The sequence below is a fragment of the Erithacus rubecula genome (genome assembly GCF_903797595.1).
Source record: "Erithacus rubecula genome assembly, chromosome: 2".
NCBI lineage: Eukaryota > Metazoa > Chordata > Aves > Passeriformes > Muscicapidae > Erithacus > Erithacus rubecula.
Window position 1 is genome coordinate 20,921,951 of NC_136685.1, and position 22,269 is coordinate 20,944,219.

Sequence of the window (22,269 nt, forward strand, 5' to 3'; positions counted from 1 at the left end):
TGATTTAAGAAATGGCTTATCAGCCTCCCTTTCCCAACAGACAGGGTTAAGCCAATGATTCTAAATGGGAAATAATATTTTTTCATTCAACACGAGGCCAACGTTGGCAAAAAGGCCAGAGTAAAGAACAATAGGATATTGGCAGCTCTGACCAAGTGTTCTATGTTTTCAGGCAGGAATTCTTGCTCATGGGAAAATTCTAGTAATTATAGCAGTGGGAATAAATTAACAGTATCTCTAGTGTCTACTCATCTAAAACTTGGAAAAGAGGAAATGATTCACTGCAAATAAACAGGAGTCTTTTTGTGAAAAACAGAGGAAATGAGCAAACTTTTGGAACAAATCCCAGCTAAAACTCATTAAATCCAGCTGCACATACATATAATGACAATGTCTATAATGGCTTCATAGAAATAGATTCTTTTTTAAAATATGACAGAAAAAGCTTTAGCTTGAGGTGGCAAAGAAGGTAAAAAAATTTCTGTCCAAATCACTGCATTGACAAATTCACAGATGCTGTTCCCACTAAGGTCTCAGTAATAATGCTACAAATATGATCACTTTTTTAATATTAAAGCAATATAATTTTTAGGCCATCACTCTTGAGATTATGAATTTATCTGGAATCTGCTTGCAAATTTCAATCACATTTTTAGCTATGATGAATACATCAACAGATGAGAAAAAAATATTCTTATGAAGCCTACCTGAGTTGACATCACTGGAAAATCTTACTTTCATACTCTAAAGATAGAATTTTAATATAAATGTAAAGCACCATATGCATATGGACACCTACAGTGATCTCTGCTAGCCAGTCTCTCTGTCCTCCAAAGCATAACTGAATTTTAAACTTTATAATAAAAGATTTTGAAAAGCAGCCCGTTTCTTGATAATAAATGTGAATTACAAGACTGGAAACCCACTGGTTTTAAGAAGAGAATCTCTGAACTATACACAGAAAAGTTAGGAGACCTTGAACTGGTAATTTTCAGAACCAAATCACAATAACCTTTAACAAATTCCCTTTTCCACATGATTGATATCACCTATGTATCAAACTTTTTTTCTTTCCTAATTGAAAATGAGAAATAGTTAACATCTTCCTTTTTTCTAACCCCATGCCCAGAGGCATAATTCAGTGACTGAACATTCTAACCTTTTCAATTACTGTAGAATAGGAAATGAATGAAATTTAAGTTCATTATTCCCTTAAATAAACTATTATAAATGATTTCAACAATTTATATAAACTTAGATAATGGTAATTCAGATTCACCTTCCATACACTAACTTTCACTATGCCTTGAAAGCAGTAGGGTTAAAGAATTATTATAGCATAGAACTTAAACTGAAAATTAGAACTAAATCTTTAGCAGTAACAGAGTATCATGAAAGCTAAACCAGTGCCTCATGTCTGAGAAATGTATTTTAAATTTCTTTTCCTTAAATGGAAAAATATATCTTCAGACCAATGAAGATACTGTAAAACTACTAACCATGCTAAATGTAAAGGATGATAAATATAAATGAAAATACCAAACCTAATTAAAAAAAAAATATCCATGCACAAACCAAAATCCAAGTTCTCTGGTATGGAGCACAGCTCAGGGGCCTGAACTCTTCTGAAAGAAGTTACAGCCATGAAGAGTTCTTTCAGAGAGAGTCATCATAGATTGAAGATATTACCATTAATTTAATATTTGTGCCTACACAACTTTCATTTTCAAAAAGAAAAATCCTTAATGAGATTTTTTTCCAGCGCTCATTTCCATCTCAGCACAGAAATGCATGAGAATATCTGACTTCACATCACAAGGAAGTGGAGGATATTAAAAAAAACAAAAAAACCCAAAAACAAAACACCCAAAAAACACTGTTGAGGAAATAACATGGAATCTCATTTTTAATCTATAGCAGCAAATCAGGCCTTCAAAAATCCAAAATCTAGCTACAGAGTATAGCACAAATTCCTGAATAATTTTCATACTTTAAAAAGTCTATAAGCAGTTCTTCATGTTTCTGATACAGAGGAGTCTGTTGAGAGGCTGAACATAGTACAATGTAGCCAGTGTAGCCAGGCATGTTCCTACAGATAAGATTTGTCAGTATTTCTGGATGGACCCTTCCACTGACTGATTACAATAAATTCTAAGGTTTAATCTGCAAATACGAAGCTTTTGCTTCTATTATTTACTGTACAGGACTGGGGAACCATGAAATTGCCATAGAGAGCTAGACAACTGCTCCTGGAAAAGAAGACATCTAGGTAAGGTCGAACAGCAACTTTGTGCTATTTCATATAAATGACTGCCAGTGCAAAGCAAACGGTAAAAACACTCAGGTCTCAAAAGAGTCCAAGGAGCAATTCTGCAGAGTGTTAAAGTTCCTTACACATCATGAATATAGACATCCATCATCAGGCACCATGAAAAGAAACGAGTTTTGAGATTTTTTTAGGTGGTACTGTGAAGGGAAAGAGTGTTTTCTTCTCAAATGTTTGGGAACTTTACTGAGAAAATTGTGCAAGTACAGTACAGTGTGGAGTGATCTGTGATCTGTACAAGACCATACAGATTGCACAGTAGCAGCACTTGGCAGTACACAGAGAGCCACAAAACATTTGTATATGACATCTTTGAGAAAGTGTACAGATATTATTGTCTGTTTTTCCAAAAGCTAAGAACATGAGACTATGTTCAAGGAAGGAGGATTAAACAAGAGCAAGGAAGCAGTTGTGACACGAGTCAGAGTAAGTTCAGTGTATGATGAGTGAAAATAAACATTGTTAAATATCCCCTTGTGTCCAGACTGTGATAGGGGAGTATTAGGGGAGGGTTAGGCATGGCAGGGAGACTGCCTGTTTGTTATTCAGAAGCTGTACTGCATTGCTCCTTATTTAAAGTTGCAGTCTGTTACTTTTGCCAGTCAGCTGTATTTTGCCTTTTCCACTCATTACTGTGTGGGATCAAAAAGATTTTGGTTTTATCTGAATGTCACTTTAACATTAAATGCCACTGACATGACAGCACAGAACACTGGCATCTGTGTACCAGAATGGCCAAATCTTATAACTCAGCTGTGAACAGGAATACTGTGGGAATCCCTGTTTCTAATCTCCTCCCCACAAAAATTACAGGTATCTCAGGTAGAAAAGTACTAATCAGATGGACGGGGAAAAAAAAAAGATCCTCTGAATTAGAAAGCTGCAACTATGAAAGAATTACAGACATTTTCTAAAATTAAAAAAAAATAATAATTAAAAAAAAAAGCATTCATGTGTCAGTTCTGGTGTCCTTGACTCATAGGGAATTGAAGTCATTGAGCTTATGCTGTCATTTCCTCAGCATGTGATATAAACGTTCACAGTCATTCCCTCTGACAGTAGTGTAGAGATATTGGAGGTGGACACTTTACCTTATTCCTCCTAACACACTGTAAGGAAACGGCCTTATATAAACCTATTTTTCACTAAGTGAACAAACTGTCTTCTTTGTTCCTCATTTTTCTTCTCCTCTGGCTGAGCCATGTTCCGCTATTGCTCAAATTACTATTATATTGACTCTTGCTCCATATATACTTACCCTGCCAATTTCAGGCTAAAATATTCTCCATTTTTCTGAAGTTGTTTCCCTAAATAAAATCATTGTAATTTTAGTTTTCACTCAAAATATTTCCTAGTTTCTCTAAACAGTTAACTTAAGAAAGAGTAGAGATGTTTTCATGGTCTTTTCTATTTAAAAATACCCCTGCCTATCAGGATAAATCAATTTCCTTGAAAGCATCTTGCAGTTATAGATCAAAGAATAAGATAACTATAATTTCCAGCTTCCATTCAGTATTACCTGAAACAATTTCCTCTATATGGGAAAATATAGAAGATATAGAAAATCTATAGAAGATTTCATGAGAAATTTCATCAGGTTTCATTTAGAACTTGAATCCCTTATAGATTTCAATATTGCTTATATTCTGATTTCTACAGTTTATACAAACATCTTGGATTCTGAGTTTATAAAATTTGGTTTGACTATGTCAGTAATGAAATTCTGAAAAGAAAGATAGAAGTTTCTTTATCCACATTTCTGTCCTCATGGATCATTAGCTTTTTCTTCCATTGTATTTTGAAATTTCACATAGTCTTCAGAATTCACACTATCAAAACGGATAGAAAGGTAGTTGCACACAAATGAAATAGCAAAATTTTACATTAGGCTTTTTAATAACACCCTGCAATGTGACTTCTTAATTTCAATAGCATTAATAGGAAGAAAAGTACTATTGAGACCAACAATTAAGGACAGTTGATGATGCCTTGTGGGCACCAAGGACTCAGCAGATAGGAATTAATTAACCTGATTTATTCGACCATCACTTCTCCTATCTCTATGATATTAATTATTCAGCTTCATTTTCTCCAGCACATATTTCTCATTTCCTTCAGTGAAACCATATTTTAGCACCTTTTTGATTTGTTTTAGTAATTTTAGAGTATCTGGCATTATAGTTTAATCTGAAAAGTGAATAAATAAACTTCAGAGTAATCTTTCAGTTAATTCTGCTGTAAACTATAGTTTTATTAACCTAAAAATACAATTATATATGTTTTTCATGTATTTACCAAATGAATAATGGATGTATTTGTTTAGTAACTGAATTGTAACTGCATAAAGAAATTTAAATCCATCAAACAATGTGTATACATTTTTGGTATATCTAATCTCTAAGCTGTTACTAGGATAGGTTTGGTCAGAAAAAAGAATGTGAGTCAACACTGCAGACAGTTTTCAAAGCACTGCAAAAGAATACATCTTCTGTTTGTATTTTCTCCTTGTATTAATGTTTGAATAATGTGAAGTCCCATACTGAAGGGTTTGGAAATAACAGCTACAGTTGAAGGAAATCACCTGGTTAGATGGTCACTGTCTCAAAATTTATTATATTGAATTTGGCTTCCTGGAAACACGTGAGAAGTAAAGAATTAGTTTGTATTTACAACTGGGGATTGTCTCATATGAGAGAAAGTAGGAAGAACAGTCATTAAAGATAAGCTTTTCAACATGAATCGCTGCAAGCTGATTACATATTACAAAATAAATTGGATACTTGGCAACCAAAATAAAAAAAAAAATAGTAAAGCATTATGCCAACATAAGTTTTGCCTCTCTAGCCAGTATTAAAAATATGGATAGAAGATTATGTCAAGTTCTGTCTAAACACTTCAGAAAATGTGAAAATACTTGGAAAAAATGAAAAAAATAGTTTCGAAACTAATCAAACTGTTCAGAGAAAAAGCCTAAATACATTAATTATTGTATCTTATCTTGCACAGAAAAATATGATGCAGGAGAGCAAATCTTGAAATAAAGTGCAACATAATCAAGGGATTGGATATAGAAATTAGACACAATTCTATTTTCAAGTAAAATTACATTTGTAAACAGTAGAAATGATCACTGAAGTAGGATTTGAAAGGAACTGACTCAAGATACTTGAAATCAGATCCCTTAAAATAAGATTGTTTTTAAAGCAGATGTTTGGCTCCTTTTCTTTCAAAGGAAAATTTCTACAGTTTCTCTAGCCAAATTAGAGTAGATTTCCCTAGTCATTTTTCAATGGTTCTATAAGGAAAAAAAGTCAGAAAGGTTATTCCACAGCTTGCTCCAAACCAAAGGGAAAACATCAGATGTGCTAAACTGAGAATTGATTCCATATCTGTACCACACTATGTTATGGTGCTCTGCCCTGCAAGATTCATCAGCAACTCATGGGAAGTAATATATAAGATAATAAATTGAAAGTAAATGAAATCTGGAGATTCCTTGAAACCTGGAAAAAAAAATCTCTTTGTGTGTTGGAAACAAACTAGTCCTCTCCCAGAGTTATGCCCCACATAAAATTCATTGTTTTGCCAGCAAAATTAATTCAATTAATTGAATACAGTCTGTGGGACAAGTGCATTGTTCATCAAAACTTGTTCACTCTGATCTCTGTCAGTATACTCCACTCTGGTACTGACAAGCATTCAGGCCAGATTAAGAGTGTACACTCCAGTACTAATTTTTTTTTAACTTTTCCTTTTCCTTTTTCTCTTCTCTTCTCTTCTCTTCTCTTCTCTTCTCTTCTCTTCTCTTCTCTTCTCTTCTCTTCGCTTCTCTTCTCTTCTCTTCTCTTCTCTTCTCTTCTCTTCTCTTCTCTTCTCTTCTCTTCTCTTCTCTTCTCTTCTCTTCTCTTCTCTTCTCTTCTCTTCTCTTCTCTTCTCTTCTCTTCTCTTCTCTTCTCTTGTTGACTGCAGAGATTGAACTTTCCAATTTAAAACACTGACTTTCTGTACATTTTCTGTTGTAGTTTAACAACTAATATATTCAACTCACATATGTCACAACCCCACTACTAAATCTTAAAAATAATCATGCTTTCTAAGTTTAAAAACTTACAAATTACTTTCAACAGTGTTTTAAATTATTAACACCTATCCAGTCCATGTAGACAAGAAAAGCTCAGTCCTCTTAACCACAGTACAATCTAGGAAATTACCTTCAACATTCAAAGAGAAATCAGTACAGCTGAGAAATACACATTTCCCATCAAAGCAATCAATCAGATCATATTTATGAGATACTTACTTGTATAAGTCAGCTGAAATCCTTGGTCAGTATCAGATCCATTGGTATTAAATTCTATCCACATGTGATTAGAGGTGCTATTAAGAATAATTCCCATCATGTCATTTTTGGTGAAGACTCCAAGAGAGCGTGAAGAACTGTCTTTTCCATCATACACCTTGCAGAAATAAAAGCATGAAATTGGACATCAAATTTAAATATTTGAAAAGATTTTCATTTATACAATAATTCCAAGTAGCAATGTACTGCCAATAGTATTTCCAAAACTTTAATGTATCTATTTGGAAGTTATATACCCCTGGGTGAAATCTTAATATTCTGTTCATCTTAAGGTGTTTTAGAGTCTTTTGCCTTTCAGTTTTGTGCACTGAATCTTGAAGAAAATTCATATTTATATGCAATTCTAACTCATGAGGTTTGCAAAAAGCTGATTGTTTTTTGATTATTCACAAAGGCCAACAGAAGTATAAGCTCTGAATCACCGTTGAAGGTAAACCCTTACAGCCTACTCTATTCTGTCCTGTCTGGATATATCAACAGCAAAAAGGAGATATTGAGTCAATCTGTCATCTTTTATCTCAGTCTCTAAGCCTGCAGCAATTTTGGTTTATTATAGGATTTACACAAGACTGATAAGTTTTCAAAAGATATGTGAGTCAATTCCTAAAACTAATTGTAGAGATTACCATGTTACTTACTGGAAAACTTTCAACAATTTCAACCTATGTACTTTTTCAAATTCTAGAATTTTTAGAAATTCCCTTTTGACTGTTCATAAGTACAGGAAAAGCACAAACCAAGGGAAGATTTTTTTTTCTTCATATTGCAAAACTTTGAAAGTCACAAAGTGCAAATGTACCTTCTGCAGTTTGTTTTATTTGTAGGTTTGTCTTTTTAAGATTAACTTAAAAAGCTAATTTCATCTTTAAATTAAATAAAACTCCACTACTTTCTCATGGAACAATAAGCAATATATAGGCATGAAAATTGCACACTATACATGAAATCTCATGTTGATGCTTATACAAAGTAAGAAATGGATTTGAACACCTGGTTCTGTATGAAATGAAAGAATAATTTGCCCTTATCTCGTGTCCTAGAGTGACTAGAGACAACCAGCACAAAAGCTGCAATTACAGTAAATATTTCAAGCACTGGATCTTAATTCCTACACTTGCAGACCTTGTTCTACAGTGTGGATTTATACTGATTTCAGTGAGAAGCAGGAGGGACTCGCTTAGCAATCTAAATTGCTACATCTAAATCACAGGCAATTCCTATTTAGAATGTCCAGTTAGATCTATTAACAAAATTTAGAAATGCTTTTTTTGAGATGATAGACCATTGCAACGTAGGTAAAGAGCAACAGTTAAAAGCAGTTTTGTTTTTCCTGTGGAGCAAAATTACATAGGTAAATGTCTTGAAAATACCATGTTTGTCTCAAATGCCATTAACAAAATAAATTATAAAACAACATGCATAAACATTTTTTAAGACAAAAGCTATATTACTTTTATAAACCTACATAAATGTAATAATTACCAACTCTAAAATAAGCTTTTGAAAAATAATATATTGCGTTAAGCACTGATAGAAGAATACATTCAGTCCTTATTATTGATGTAAAGATTGTCTTATACCAAGGCACACAGTTGAGATATTTCAGAAGATGCAATCCATTGTATTTAAAGTTCATGCAAGCAGTTACACATACATAAGATCCCCCTCTTGGAAGAAACATGACTTTAAGCTATGCTAAGAGTATCTGAAAAATTAGTTGCAAGCTTCAAAACCATTGTCTTGGACAACTACTGAGATCAATTTCATGGATGGATTCCACTTATTTATTAGAGCTGGAAATCTATTGAACAAAGTAAAGAATCGGTTGGCCCCCCATAAGATTATTTCCATAGATATATTACACTTGATCTGGGAGATAATACTTGAAGTGGAATGTTCCACTAATTGAACATTATTAGAAAATAGAAAAATTAATTAGAAATGTTTAAAAAGAGATTTTTACTCATCTATAAAACAAAAACAAAACAAATGCACAGCTAAAATTTACAGACATTTTATTTTAACAGTGTTTCTAGTCTCACCATTACAGGATAAAGGCTCCTACCTGAGATTAACAAGTTAATAATAGAATCCCTGAAGCTTAAAGCAGATTCAAATGAAGAGTGTTTAACGAAATTAAAAATAGATATGAGAGATCCTGTGTAAACAGCTGTAAAAAATCCAAAAACAAACAACAAAACCTCACCCAAAACCAAAACAAACAAAAAAGAAGCTGGTTCAATTGTGGTGACACTTGTCCATCTGTTGTTCACATTACAGACCATAAGCAAGTACATATATTAACTCCAATAAGTGAAAACATTGTTAGTGAACAATAGCAAAACACTGCATTTCCTTGTCGATACTGAAAAGTTGGTTGAACTGTCCTAGGAAGAAAATGCTTTTTTGCCAGTGCTTGTGATGCTAATTAGTGTGGGTCAGGAACATTCCCCAATAGACAGCTTGTGTGCAACCATTGTGTCATGTCATATGCCACTGATTCCAGAGGTAGCAGAATACATTAATAAACTAGTCTAGACCATTTATCACTATTGATTCATATTTATACATACTTTTAACTTACTTAAGAACCCATTGAAACATAATTGCATGCTGCAATGACAGTTTCCTTAGTCATGAAGAAAAAAAGGTCTATTTGGCAAAAAGAGATGAAAAACAGAATAGAACACTCTGTGTTTCATTTTACCTCTGACAATTCACTGCAAATGCATTAGAAAGATTCTGGCAAAAAGTAGCCACTTTAAAAGAATTATGAATCTTCAAGTGGCATTTAAAACAGGGAGAACAGGGAGAGGAGTGTTAGTGAGTGAGAAAAGGAAAACCTCTGAAATAAAGAAATAATCTAAATATTCACTTTTGTAATATGTCCTTCAAAATGGTGAAACTGTTTCTAATACTTTACTTGAGTTTAAATTTCTATCTCACTAATTAAAATTCAATTTTTTCATAGTTATAGAATGCTTTACCCACAGATTACAGGCATTAACCTGCATGCATTTTTCTTGAAAGCAATAGTTTTGACCTTTCCTCATGCATTAATCTTACTGATGCCAGAAATATTCTTACAAATTATATGCCATTCTATACACGCTGCAACCTCAATATTTCCACTTGAATACTGAGCTGATATATAGAGCTGCAGAATTAGTTTATATTTCAAAGCAAGTAAATAGTGAGAGAGTAGGAGTCAAGTCATCACAACGTGATTGTCTACACAGTATTTATTGTCAGCACATTCCAGAACAAATTTAATGTGGACTTACTAACACCTTCACAAATCTTTCCTGAGAGTGCATTAGTGCAGAAGCTGCATAGGCCAGAGACTGTTTCTGAGACATACTTCCAGTGAGCCACCTTACTGTGCAAGATGTGAGAGTTTACCATTGGAGGTGTAGTCAGACTGCAGAAGCCAAACTTGGGGGGCCAGTGGGGAATGATCACAATGTTGCTTGGAGCTGTGTTTAAGATTAATTTAGCCCAAGCATTCAGGGATGCCCGTTTTTCCCTATTATTGAGGAACTGAAAGTGTATGGTTTTCTTGCTGGGGTTAAAATATACAGACAAAAGAAGAGGACAGTACTATGGTTATTCAAGAGGAGAAATGCTCCAACAACAGTGCTCATCTGCACCTGCTGTGGGAATGTACAGCACTCACCTGAAGGAGAAGGAAATGCTGGTCAGAGTTACTTAACGTTACTTGAAGTTTCTCACTCTCACAGTAAAAAGAAATCACTTACAACTAAACTTACCAAATTTCCTTAACTGCAGATATTTTATAGCATAAAATAATCCCAAAGGGACATGCAGCCTGAGCACCTGCACCCAATACAACATTACGTGCATACAGATTTTTCTTGTAGAACAAAGTAAGATACTGAGCTGGGAAAATGTCCTATGTTTCAGCACAATGTTTATAAATATTTGTAAGCTTAATGCATCCCTTGCCAGCAAGGCGGCCTTGCAGCTTCCTTCTGTGCACCAAGATAGAAGGCTGAGGTTTATAATACCTTTTGCTCATATTTTGGGTCCAGATAGGAAAGAAAGCAATCTTTGGAGTCTATAGCCCTGCCAACGTGTAGATTTCAATGGAAATTTGTGAAAGGACATCTTGGGATGGGAATAGAGAGGGAATAGACTATTTTCATAAATGCAGGAAATAAAGAGACCTTGGTGGAAGAGAGTTAAATTGTATAAATGGTAGTTGTGCTGTGCTAACTAACTCAAACCAGAGAACAGTCCTTGCAGTTCTGACATCACCACAATTTTGCCTTTACTTCCTCTGAGTCCTCCAAAGCATTGTGCTAAAAGATCTATAAAAGAATAAAATATCTAACAGATTGCTCAGAACAAGCTTTGTCTCAGGCAAATCTTTCTTGTATCTCTGGGGAATATTGGTAAGTACACTGGACATTACTCATTAGATGTTTTGAAGGATAGCTGAGTTCCTTGAATGTTTCTTTACGGTTTTCTAAGGGATTTTTCTTGTAGATTTTAAAGTAATTTATTAAATTATTTATAAACTAGATATCTGGAAAGCTTCTGGGAGACTTATTTACCACATTGAAGCAACACAATGGGCAATTAAGTTCTTTCTTCTCTGCTGCATCTCTTCAGAGCAAAAAGTACTTTTGGGGATCTGCACTGTCAGACTGTGGATAATAGGAGCAAAGGACAATACAGATCACGTATTTTGTCCACCAACTCAATTCCCTTTGATCTAAAAGCAAAACCAAGGTCTTGCATTTTTTTAAATATGGTAGCCTTTATTATCAATGTTTTTGTGGGTAAAGATAGAGAAAATGCTTTTCTTTTGTAACTTTTCAATCTACAAACTAAACTTAAGTTTTGTTTATTTCATAGCCAAATGCAGATTGTACTTGTTAAAAAGAACAGACATAATAACATAGCTATAAATGTCTGTATTAAAATGAAGGCTTTTCTTTTCCTCCCCACCTTCATCCTATCTCTATACTTTATTTTTTGCAGGAATTGAATAGTCAGACTTAATTACATAAGGAAGCTTTTAAGATGATGAAATGGGTAAGAAATATAGCCACCAATATTTGATTGTAACATTTATATCTTTAAACTCCCTGTGAGAAACACTCAGTGCAAATTTGAAAAACCAAATTTGAAATGTAGACATCAATTTCTAACATGTTAAATGAGTTCCTGGGAGATATCCAGAAAGGAAGTTGCTAATTGAATTCTGAATACTTTTTTATTTTCAATATTAATGAACCAAAAATTTGTAGACATAAATTTGAAAGACTAATTTAATGTATGCTCAACACTTCAGATGAATCAGGATTTTCAGTACATACAAGAATGCAACAGCTGCTATTAAGAAAAGACAGCTTATTATCATGCTGTAAAAAAATACATGCTCAAAATCTATCTACATAGATATAGATATATATAAAATCAATATCATTTAGGCCATGTTTCAAAGATTATCTGCAATGTAAAAGAATAAAAGACATCTTCTATAACTATAGTTTAGTCAATATTGCAAAGTTAGTTTCCATTTAGGAAAAAAAAAAGTAAAATCCCTGTGCTACACTTATAAATATTGTGCAAAGGGAAAAAATACTAGGTATTCAAAAATCCAAGTTCAAATTTTAGGTTTCCTTTCAAGATTTAAATCACTTTAAACAGTCTAATACTTCTAGAAATGTAATTGAGCTCACAATGTTGCCTATAGTTTTGTTGAATCTAGTATAGATTATTGAAATAGTAGAAAGGCAATGATGCTATCCACCTAGATTCCTTAATTTTGTGTCAGAAAGTGGAATGAAAATAAAGATAATTGGCATTGGAAACAGATTTATTCATGCAATGTGAATATTTAGAATAGAAAGTGAAATAATTTTCTAATTACCTTAACAATATCTCCCTCATGCAGTTGAAAGCTCCTGGCTCTAAGATGGATCCCTTTTCCAGCCTCAGTTTCAATTTATAGATACATTCATGGTTGTTGTCATAATTAGATGGGAAATTTGGAGACAACAATGTTCCTTCGTTTCCAGAGACAGTTGCTCCACATTCAGCTAAAGAAAATAGACACATTAAAACAAAAGAAGTGAATTATCCAATTCAAGAAATATGAGTCAATACAATATATTAGACTCTATAAAAAGTATATTTCTATCAGGTCTCATCTGTAGGACCAACTGCTAGAAACCCTAACAAAGTTGCTATTTCCTGCTTTTCACTGTTCTGTTTATTATGTGCACTTATGTGTGTTTATCTGCAATTTATCCCCCTGGTTCTCCCCATCATACTAACATAATGCAGGTTAGCCTAGATACCATTGAAAAATTGAATGCTTTATTGAAATATATTTATCATGGTAACATTTCAAATAAACATAATACTGGTTTATTCATCTTTAAAAATAACTATTTAAAAAGCAGACAATTAGCTGCCAAAAAACAAAAGAACCCCAACAATCTGGTACATTCAAACATGTTTTTCTCTACCTGGAATAAAAAAAACCAAACAAAAACCCCAAGAAACAAACAACATTTATAGCATCAGTCAGTGTCAAGGAGACCCTTTCCTTTCTAGGTAAAGAGTAGCTGAGCCTTTTTCACAGTCATCCACACTAAGCACCTACTGACACTCCCATTAGACATTTCTTTTTGTACCTCCCCAGTAAAGAAAGCAATGAAGAGTAGGAGGAGTGGTATGTTCCACACCATGGAATAATTCCAGAATTAGAATTCTGAATAAAGACTAAGAAAATTATTCCAAATATGCAACATGAATTCCATCACACAGTTTAAAACATCCAAACAGACAGCAAATAGTATTGGTGTACTGTTTAAATAGACAGTAAAAACACTTAAAAATTACCGAAAAACACCTTATAAAATTCCACAGTAACATTAACATGCCAAAGAATAATCTTCAGCTTTTTTAGGTGCATGAGATGATATTGATCTATATATCTCATTTTCAGACTAGGGATAAAATATACTGTGGTTTTTTGATCTAAACAACCTTAGATTTCATTTAGAGTTTTGTAAAAAAATAACAGCTAAAATAATAATAATGTGTAGATGTAAAACAACAGATACTCCCTATCAAAAAGTGATAGGTTTAGAAAAAGATTTTTTCTAAAACTGTTTAATAGATTTTTAGGGTTCTTAGGATGTTAAAACATGTATTTGAGGAAGTGGGGGCAGAATACAGTTTTAGGTAAAACTCAATATAGTTTAACAATATGTGTAAAGAAAATTTTGAAAAGACACTGTATGTATAAACCAGCAAATATATCAAACAATAAATGATTTCAGCATATTCAAGAAAAAATGTATGATTTATATTTGCAAATAGGCAATTTAAACATTTTGTTTTTACATTTCTGAGGCTTCACAGATATCAAATTTATGTCCCTCTTGCTTTTAAAAAGTATTAAATTAGTGTATTTTTTACTTCCTCCCTACAATAAATCTGAAGAAAGAAAGGGACTAAGAAGGAGAAGAAGAGAGAAGCAGGGATGAATAGAGAGGAAGGGGAAGAAGGGAAGTAAGAATGAAAAGGGAAAGAGAGGAAAGGGGAATGAGACTGTTGCAATCTTACATGGAGCCTTATTTCTATTCAGTATTTGGGATCTCATTAGGCAAAATGAAAAAGGAAATCACCAATAAACTGGCTCAGCATCTTTATCTAGCATGTTAAGTTAGAGTTCATTTACTATTTTAAATTACAGCTTCATATTCTCCTCTTCCTTAGCCTCAATTTTGAGCTACATTATATTTAATAGGCAGAAGGTGTTGGGGGAGTAAGAACCCTCGCAACCAAACTTCAGACAGATGAACTCCTTCTTCACTGGGGAATGTAGGATGCACAGGGTATTTCTAACACGTTTAAAGTCACCTTACATTGCCTAAATGTTTCAAAGAACTGTAGTACACTGAGAGAGTAGATTTTTATTTTGATACTTCTTTGTTAAAGCATGTCAAATATGTGACACCTATTACATATGGCTCCATATACGTCTTTCTGTAGCATTTTGTAGCATATTGGTGTGTCTTTCTGTACATATTGGTGTATCCATGTGTAGCTATTTTTGTCTTGGATTTTAGGAAGTAGGTGGAACTGATTAAGTTTATAAAATGTAATTCAAAGCAATGCTAATATTAATGCCACAATAATGTAAAACTTTATAACACTGGTTCTCTACACAAACCTCCTGCAAACAAGTGTTTGCCTAGGTAAAGATGCATGCAAAAAAAAACAGTGGTCCCTTAGGCTGCATCATTATTTACTATGTAACCCCTTTAAAGATCTAGAAATACACAAGTACAATGCTGAAGATGTTCATGCAATATTCTATTTTTGTTCAGTGGGTGTATGTAAACCACTAAGACATATGAAGCTATAGAGAAAGCTTACAATGAGCTTTCCAGAAACTGATATATTTATTGCTCCAGTAAGTCTGTGTTCCAAGGTTCAAAGCCATGGTAATTTTAAATCTGTGAATAAAAGTACTGGCATAATATCAGAAATAATGAGAGTTAGAAACTAAAGTTAAAATACTACTACCTTTCTAAATATACTACTTGTGCAAGAAGCAATACTGAGTCTGGCCTTGGCAGCAGGAAAAACTAAGCAGTCAAAGGCGTCTCCCCTTCAAGGACCTAATATTTACTTATTGGTATGGGGAAAGTCATGTTTTTTCTTTAAAAATATTTACACTAGATGATACTGCTGCTACTTTTTAATATAATAATTAACACATGCAGACAGAATGTATGACTTCTAAATTAAATTCACTGTGCCTCTGAGGAGTTGAACGTGCATCTCCTATGACTTCTGCCTCACACAGAGAGATTTGAAAATCAGTCACAGTGAACAAATGTTGACTAACCTCTTTAGCACAGTGGGTAAGTCATCAGTAAGGGAGAAGGAATACTTCTTTGAAAAAGCTCATATATTAAATAGTTGGGAAATAAAATTCTGAAGTAACCCATGAATCAACATTGCCTGTTATCTTGTGAGCACCAAACTACTAGACTGGAAAAATATATTTAGTTTAGTTCCATTTATTCACCTCCAATTAATCTTTAATTCCCTAAGCAAAATGAAACAAGAGCCTTTGGCTACATTGACAAGATGATTCTGCAAGCATGCATCAGATATACTTTAAAATTCTTTTGCAGAAGCAAAGCAAAGGAAGCCACGTCTCTTATATTCTCAGTGAGAGATGAAGCCATGGCAGTTTTGTGTAAAGAAGGGATATGGCTTCTCCACCTATGGTAACTGAAAAGTATAGCACTGCCAATCTTGAAAGATGTCATGCAAGTTTAGCTGTCTAGTACATGTGTTCTATGAGTAACTACTGATTTTAGTAACTCAAGCAGAAAAATACTATCATATTATCTCGAAAGAGCTGTTTAATTCTTGACTGCAGAGGCCACTTCCTTATTTTAGTGCCTTCCAGATACCTGCTTATTTCCAGAAATCTGCTTTCATCTTGACAACATGTATTGCCTTCCCAGCCCAGAATGATAAAAAAATATTTCTTACTCCTCCACATGAGAAAAAAACACTTTGTAAGTCAATAAAATTTCATTTATTAACTACAATTCACTGAGTATTACCCGTATGCACCCTTAAAAAAAAAAAAAAAAAAAAAAAAAGAAGTCAAATATCGGTATCGGTATCAATATGTACAAGTCTTAAATTATGTCAACATTGACAGTATGGAACTTGCCAGAAAAAATAATCTTTACTGATATTAAAGTAGTTACTGTTGATATATTTGTCTCCATATTTTGATCCACAACCTTGTGTTGGAAATATCAGGGTGAATTTAGTTGAACAGGCAAACTATAACATACCCATTAAACATTATCTATGTAATCAGTATTTTCAGGACTAGCTCCTCAAACTGTAGCTTTTAAAAAAACCTAATATATTTCCTAATGCTCTTTGTGTGGTTATGTGATATGCTTGCCTTAGTATAATGTAGGCACAACTTAAGAACTTAAAATCTGCATGTGATAGAATACCTAAAAATTGCTATAAAAGACGTAGCACTGAAATACATATGATGGAACAGAGATCCCTTCTCTATGTTGCATGTCTCCTTTTCCTTTGTTTCCGTATCAATCTATTTCACTTTTCAAGATACAAAATACATTTATTCAAAGTTCCAAGTTTTTTAGCATCAATATGGTCAGTGATGCTGAAACCTACTCTATAGATTAAACACGTAAGATCCAGTTCTCACTTCATTTATTTCAATTTAGTCATGTATTTCAACTATATCCTGTGACCAAAAAAAAAGTATAATCCAAGATATTTTTAACAGAGAATATATTAAAAGTATGTTAAGAAGAAAAATGAACAGAAAAAAATTTTAAAAACTTATTAAGCCAGAAAACCATGAAAACACAAGAAAGTAGAAAATATAATTTGTAAGGGGCCATAAGAAATGACAAAAAACTTCCATTTGCAAGGGTAGGAGAGACTTCTCTTACCTCTAGGAAGGATATAGGAGAGTTATTTCAACTTGGTTGAGGGGAGGAGGGAGGTAGGGAGGGAGAAAGGAAGCAAAGGAAGGAAAGGAAGGGAAGGGAGGGAGGGAAGGGAGGGAAGGAAGGAAAGGAAGGAAAGGAAGGAAGGTTGGTTCTTGGAGAAATAATTGAAATAGCACCTACTGTGTCCTGACAAGATCTATAAAACTAAGAGGGTGTTTTCATTTAAAACACATCTAAGTCACTTGTTATATAGCTTAAACTAGCACACAGTAAACAAAATTTGTTCGGTAAATATCAGCTGTTTACATGAATCCAATTTAGGTCCTTCACTTCCCAAATCTTTCCAACTGTGGAAGTCTGCCAAAAGACAGCATTCAAAAAAACAGATTTCAAAAGAATGTGTCCTTGAACACATCTTGTTTATAAAGAAAAAAAAAAAAAAAGAAATATGGTACTCCCTCTGTGTTTCAAAAGGTGGAAAGCACACAAAAACATATTCATTTAACTCTGTTTATAACTTTTAAATCTTGTATGCTTTTTAAAGTAGTTTTATTTATTTATTATAAAATCAAAAGTATCCACCTTCAAATTCAAAAGGTACACTCATACTAACTGTATGTTACCCGCTTCCACATGTAAAAGATTTTAGAGGAGAAATTATATGCTTTAATTTCACTACATTTTCCAAATTGTCTGTTATAACCTTGGTAAGAACTACAGCAGACTGAAAAATGCTGTTTTATCAAATTTCTTTTATTCCCCTTCAGAGAGAGTAATGTCTGGAACAGATTCTTGACCCAATTCTTTGTTCTTCTGCTTAATAAAGTAACTTAAATTCTATCTAAATAAGTAACTTTTTTCTTTCTTTCATTGTCTTACTTGAAATCAGATAAAAGGAAACTGCAGAGGGTAGATCTTTTGAAGATCATCAAACACTTCCTGAATATGAGCACAAACAATAAAGCATACAAAATTCAGGGATTTTTGAATTGCTTTGAAATATAGTTCATGTAAAATGTAACAATAACTTTGTTTAATAGAAAAGTTTACTTTATTTTTTTTCTTCCATACATCTTGCTAAAAGGTTTGACAGGATTTTAAGCAGATTTTTAAAGCAGAGATCAAATAAAAGTCGTGTGTTGTCAGTTTAAAGGCTTCCTGACACAAAGGCACTCTCTGAGTGCAGAATATCTTTGCTGTATTTACAAAATGTTGCAGCAATTCAGAAGTATGAAAAGAACCTGAGCTTAGATATTCCTTATGTTTCTGTTGGACAATATTGTTATCCAGTAGAATGGTTATGCAACATAATAAAAGAGCAAAGGAGATCATGGATAAAGCATGTATGCTCTGCCACACATAATAGCAAAAAGCTTAGGGTCCTCCACAGGTCAGTGAGGGGTCTGTAAAGCTGAGCATATGACTTCTGCAGGGCAGACACAATACATGAATGGACTCAAGCATGAATTCATGCACAAACTCTAATATAGTGCTAGGAGTTGAATTTTCCTGTTGACTGGAACACTGCATCAAACTGAGGTGCACGTGGAGTTTCCACAGCAACTCAACTGCACAGTGTCTGAGTCTGTACTGTCAGCAGTCCTCCATCCCCAATTCTGCAGCCTGCCCTACATGTGAGGCTGCACCTGTAAACTTTTCATATACACACTGCCAGGTGGCTGCAGCTTTACCTCCACTCTGGTTCACAAGTGCTATTGCATATCAACTGGCACTGCTGAATTCAGAAAACATTGTTATGCTGGTTGCATTTCTCCTAAAAAGTGATTGCCATCGATTTTTAAATCATACTGTTCTCATCCCACTTATCATTCTTTTGCCTTGAAATTTTAGCCTGTAACTCTACACAAAGATCACATCACTCCAGATCTGGTAGTATTTAGTCTGTAACTTCATACTTGAATAGAACCTTGTAGATAACAAGCAGTTAATAATTATTTCAATGCACAATAAAATATATGCACAAATATATCATGTAAAATACTATTTAATCTGCAGCACCCACACATGATCCATTTGGTGTAAACAGTATCATAAGCTACCAAGGAGGATCTTGAGAAGGTCTGCATGAAAAATATAACTGTATCAGGGAGAAAGCAAGAAAATATTGGCTTTTTTTCTCACTGCTATTATCTTTATTATTGTCACCACTACCTTTACTGAAGAGAATTTTCTGTCTGAGGATTATTTCCTTCGTTTTACCGGTTGATGCCTGAGGAGTTTTTTCTCTGTTCTTTTTGTTTGCTTCTCTAATATAGATTTCAAGTGAAGTTAGGTCATTGGCTAGGGACTGCACTACTAAAGCATGTTCATGTCAGCCTCTCTTAACATTCTTTAAGAAGCACCCATATGATGGTGCTGATAGAATGCTCAGTGAAAACCCTACTGAAATGCTTTGCTGAAAACAAACCTCCTATTCTGTTGGGAATTTGGGAGTTTTTTTGTACAATTTGAATGCGCAGAATAATGAAGCAGGAAAGGAAGGCCTAAACAGCAGACAAATTCTTTTCTGTGGTTTGCTTAATTAGTCCATATGCCACTGAAAAAAGGCACTACTCACATTCTCAAAACAAATCCTGTGATGTTAATTGGCCTCAGGGGATTATTGGCACAAAACAAGGTATGGGCATTTTTTTGTATTTAAATTCTTTTGAGATTTTTGTCTACTCTCTCTAGTATCATCTGATAATAAGCTTTGGACACACATTCCCACATTATTTTTCTTAGCAGGGAACAAAACATAGCAGACATAGACTTAAACTGTAGAAAGAAGGCAAAAGTGTGACTTGAGGCAATAAGTATATACTTCTAAGTATAGGTGACTAATATTTCATACCAGGTCTCAGATAAAGGTAATTGAGTTTTCATGCAAGTCACTCCTCATTCTGAAAATAAAATCAGAGTGCTCATGGTGCACAACTGAAATCTGTATGGGTTCCTGAATATTAAAGTTTCAGTTTTCAGATGGAGACAAATCCAATGTATAATTTTTATATGGCACCACATTTAAAGTTTCAGGACACAGTAAGACTCCAAGACTAACTCAAGCAAATCTTCGATGTTCAGTCAAAAAATGAAAGTAAAAGAAGTGGTTAAGTAACACAATCTTTTGATTGCATTTATAAAAATGCAATGTTTTTAAGACAAAAGGTTATTTATTGCAGAAGCACAATCAATCTCAAAAGGCACAGTTACAGATATTAAAGTTTATGCTAAGTTTTATTTTAGAGTTTCAAGTAGAAGCCGAAACTGTTTCTGGTGGTTCCAGTGGGGCTGATGTTGCTAAGGCAGCTCTTATAATTCTCTCGGGTTTTGACAGTGAACAAAAGCAAAAGCAGAAAAGGTAAAAAAGGTAAAAGACAGTGGCAATAAGGAGATGGCTAAAAGCAAATAGCTAAAAGCAAAAGGCAAGAGGAAGTGGCAAGAAGCATCAACTCTCCCAAGACATACTTGTATATGGGATTTTCCCAACAAGCTAAGACACAAACACAAGAATTCTAGTTTCTTGTGTGAGTAGCTTAATATACTTCAATCCATCCAAAGGCTTTAATTCAATGCTGCACTCTGATTTCTCACTGCAAGAATTCAGAGAGACCCCTGACTCACTGATTCCACCAGCTATTCACACTAACAGGTCTCTCACTTGTTTCAATCTCACTGAAAATTAACTCAATGCTACAACATGACAGAGTGTATTAATTACAATTGATGACTTTGCAATGAATACTAACTAAACTATTAAAAAGAAAAAGCTTATTAAATAGTGTCAGCATTTTATTATAGCACCCTACCAATTATTCAAAGTAGTATTTAATATAACAACCGAATATTATAAATTAATGTGGTATTAATGTGAATACCAGTGAGCAATACCTCAGTGAAGATTTTACTAAAATATTGTATAAATGCACTATTAAAAGTCAAGTGCCATATAAAATTTAATAAAGGAGCAACACCACTTAAATATAAAATGAAAATATATAGGAGTGCTTTCCTTTTTTTTACCATTTAATTTTTTTATAGTTTGATTGGGGAATTCTATACAGCTGAAATTACTTATGGGGGACAGGAAATAATGCAGGTTAAAACCCAAACCAAACAGAAAAGACACAGCACTTTAAACTAAGTTTATTCTTTGATATGTTGTGTTTGTAGTCTTTTCAATCCTTACCATGAAAGGCTAGTTTGAACTGAATATAGTGTATGCTGTGTAGTGCACAAATAATATTTTTGTTATATGCCATACACAGGTAAAATTACACAATTTAAATTTTTTAAAGAGATAGTGAGCAGGGAAAGTGTAGACAAGCAGACACAAACAGTTTGCAAATCAAATAATATAATCGTTGAGACAATTACATAAAGAGAGTTGAAGAGCAAATATTTCTTTCCTCTTATGAGGTACTGGAATGTTAGGGGTTAATAACTTGATTATTTATTTGCAAAAGCAGCAGGGTGCTTTGCTGAGGCCAGGTTTGCATCTCTCCAAATGAAGGGGAGGATGTTTTGGATGTGTGATAGTGAAACCTCTGATCTGTAAGACCAGCCGTGGTGCAGAGGGGGTGAGCACATTTTAACAAAGGATGACCACTACAAACTGACCTTTGTTCAGCAACAAGTTGGCCCTCGAGCCAGATAAGGGAAAAGGCAACTGGCTCAGATGTAAAACTTAATTCCCAGGGAAGTTTTTGGGTCATTCACACATAGGCCTGAAGGTATTCATCTCTTCTGTTAAGGCATGACTGGCTACACTATGCTAAGATACATTAAAAAAATGTGATAAATGTCATAAACTATCAAAAACCCATTGAATATTTTGTAGAGTCTTTCCTCACCCTCAGTGAATCAAGACCACAACCATCACTCTGAGCAATGGACATCTAAGTAGCAATAGTCTCATTGGTGGATCCTCATGCAGTAATATCTTTTCTCTCCACTATCTACTTTTATCCCTTCTTTCTCTTTTTTCTTTTCCTTATATATTTTCTAAATGATGTTTTTTATATTTTCATAGATAATAAGAACAGTGGCCACATACCTTCTTTCCATTG

At 33.7% G+C, this 22,269-nt stretch overlaps 1 protein-coding gene across 1 annotated transcript in view; it reads right to left on the reverse strand.

Annotated features, from left to right (window-relative positions):
* Positions 1-22,269, reverse strand: part of CSMD1 (CUB and Sushi multiple domains 1) — a 1,041,152-nt gene that overhangs the window by 192,566 nt on the left and 826,317 nt on the right. Inside the window, 3 exon segments of the mRNA XM_079329059.1 lie at positions 6,627-6,783; positions 12,589-12,662; positions 12,665-12,757. Coding sequence (XP_079185185.1) covers positions 6,627-6,783; positions 12,589-12,662; positions 12,665-12,757 — 324 coding nt within the window.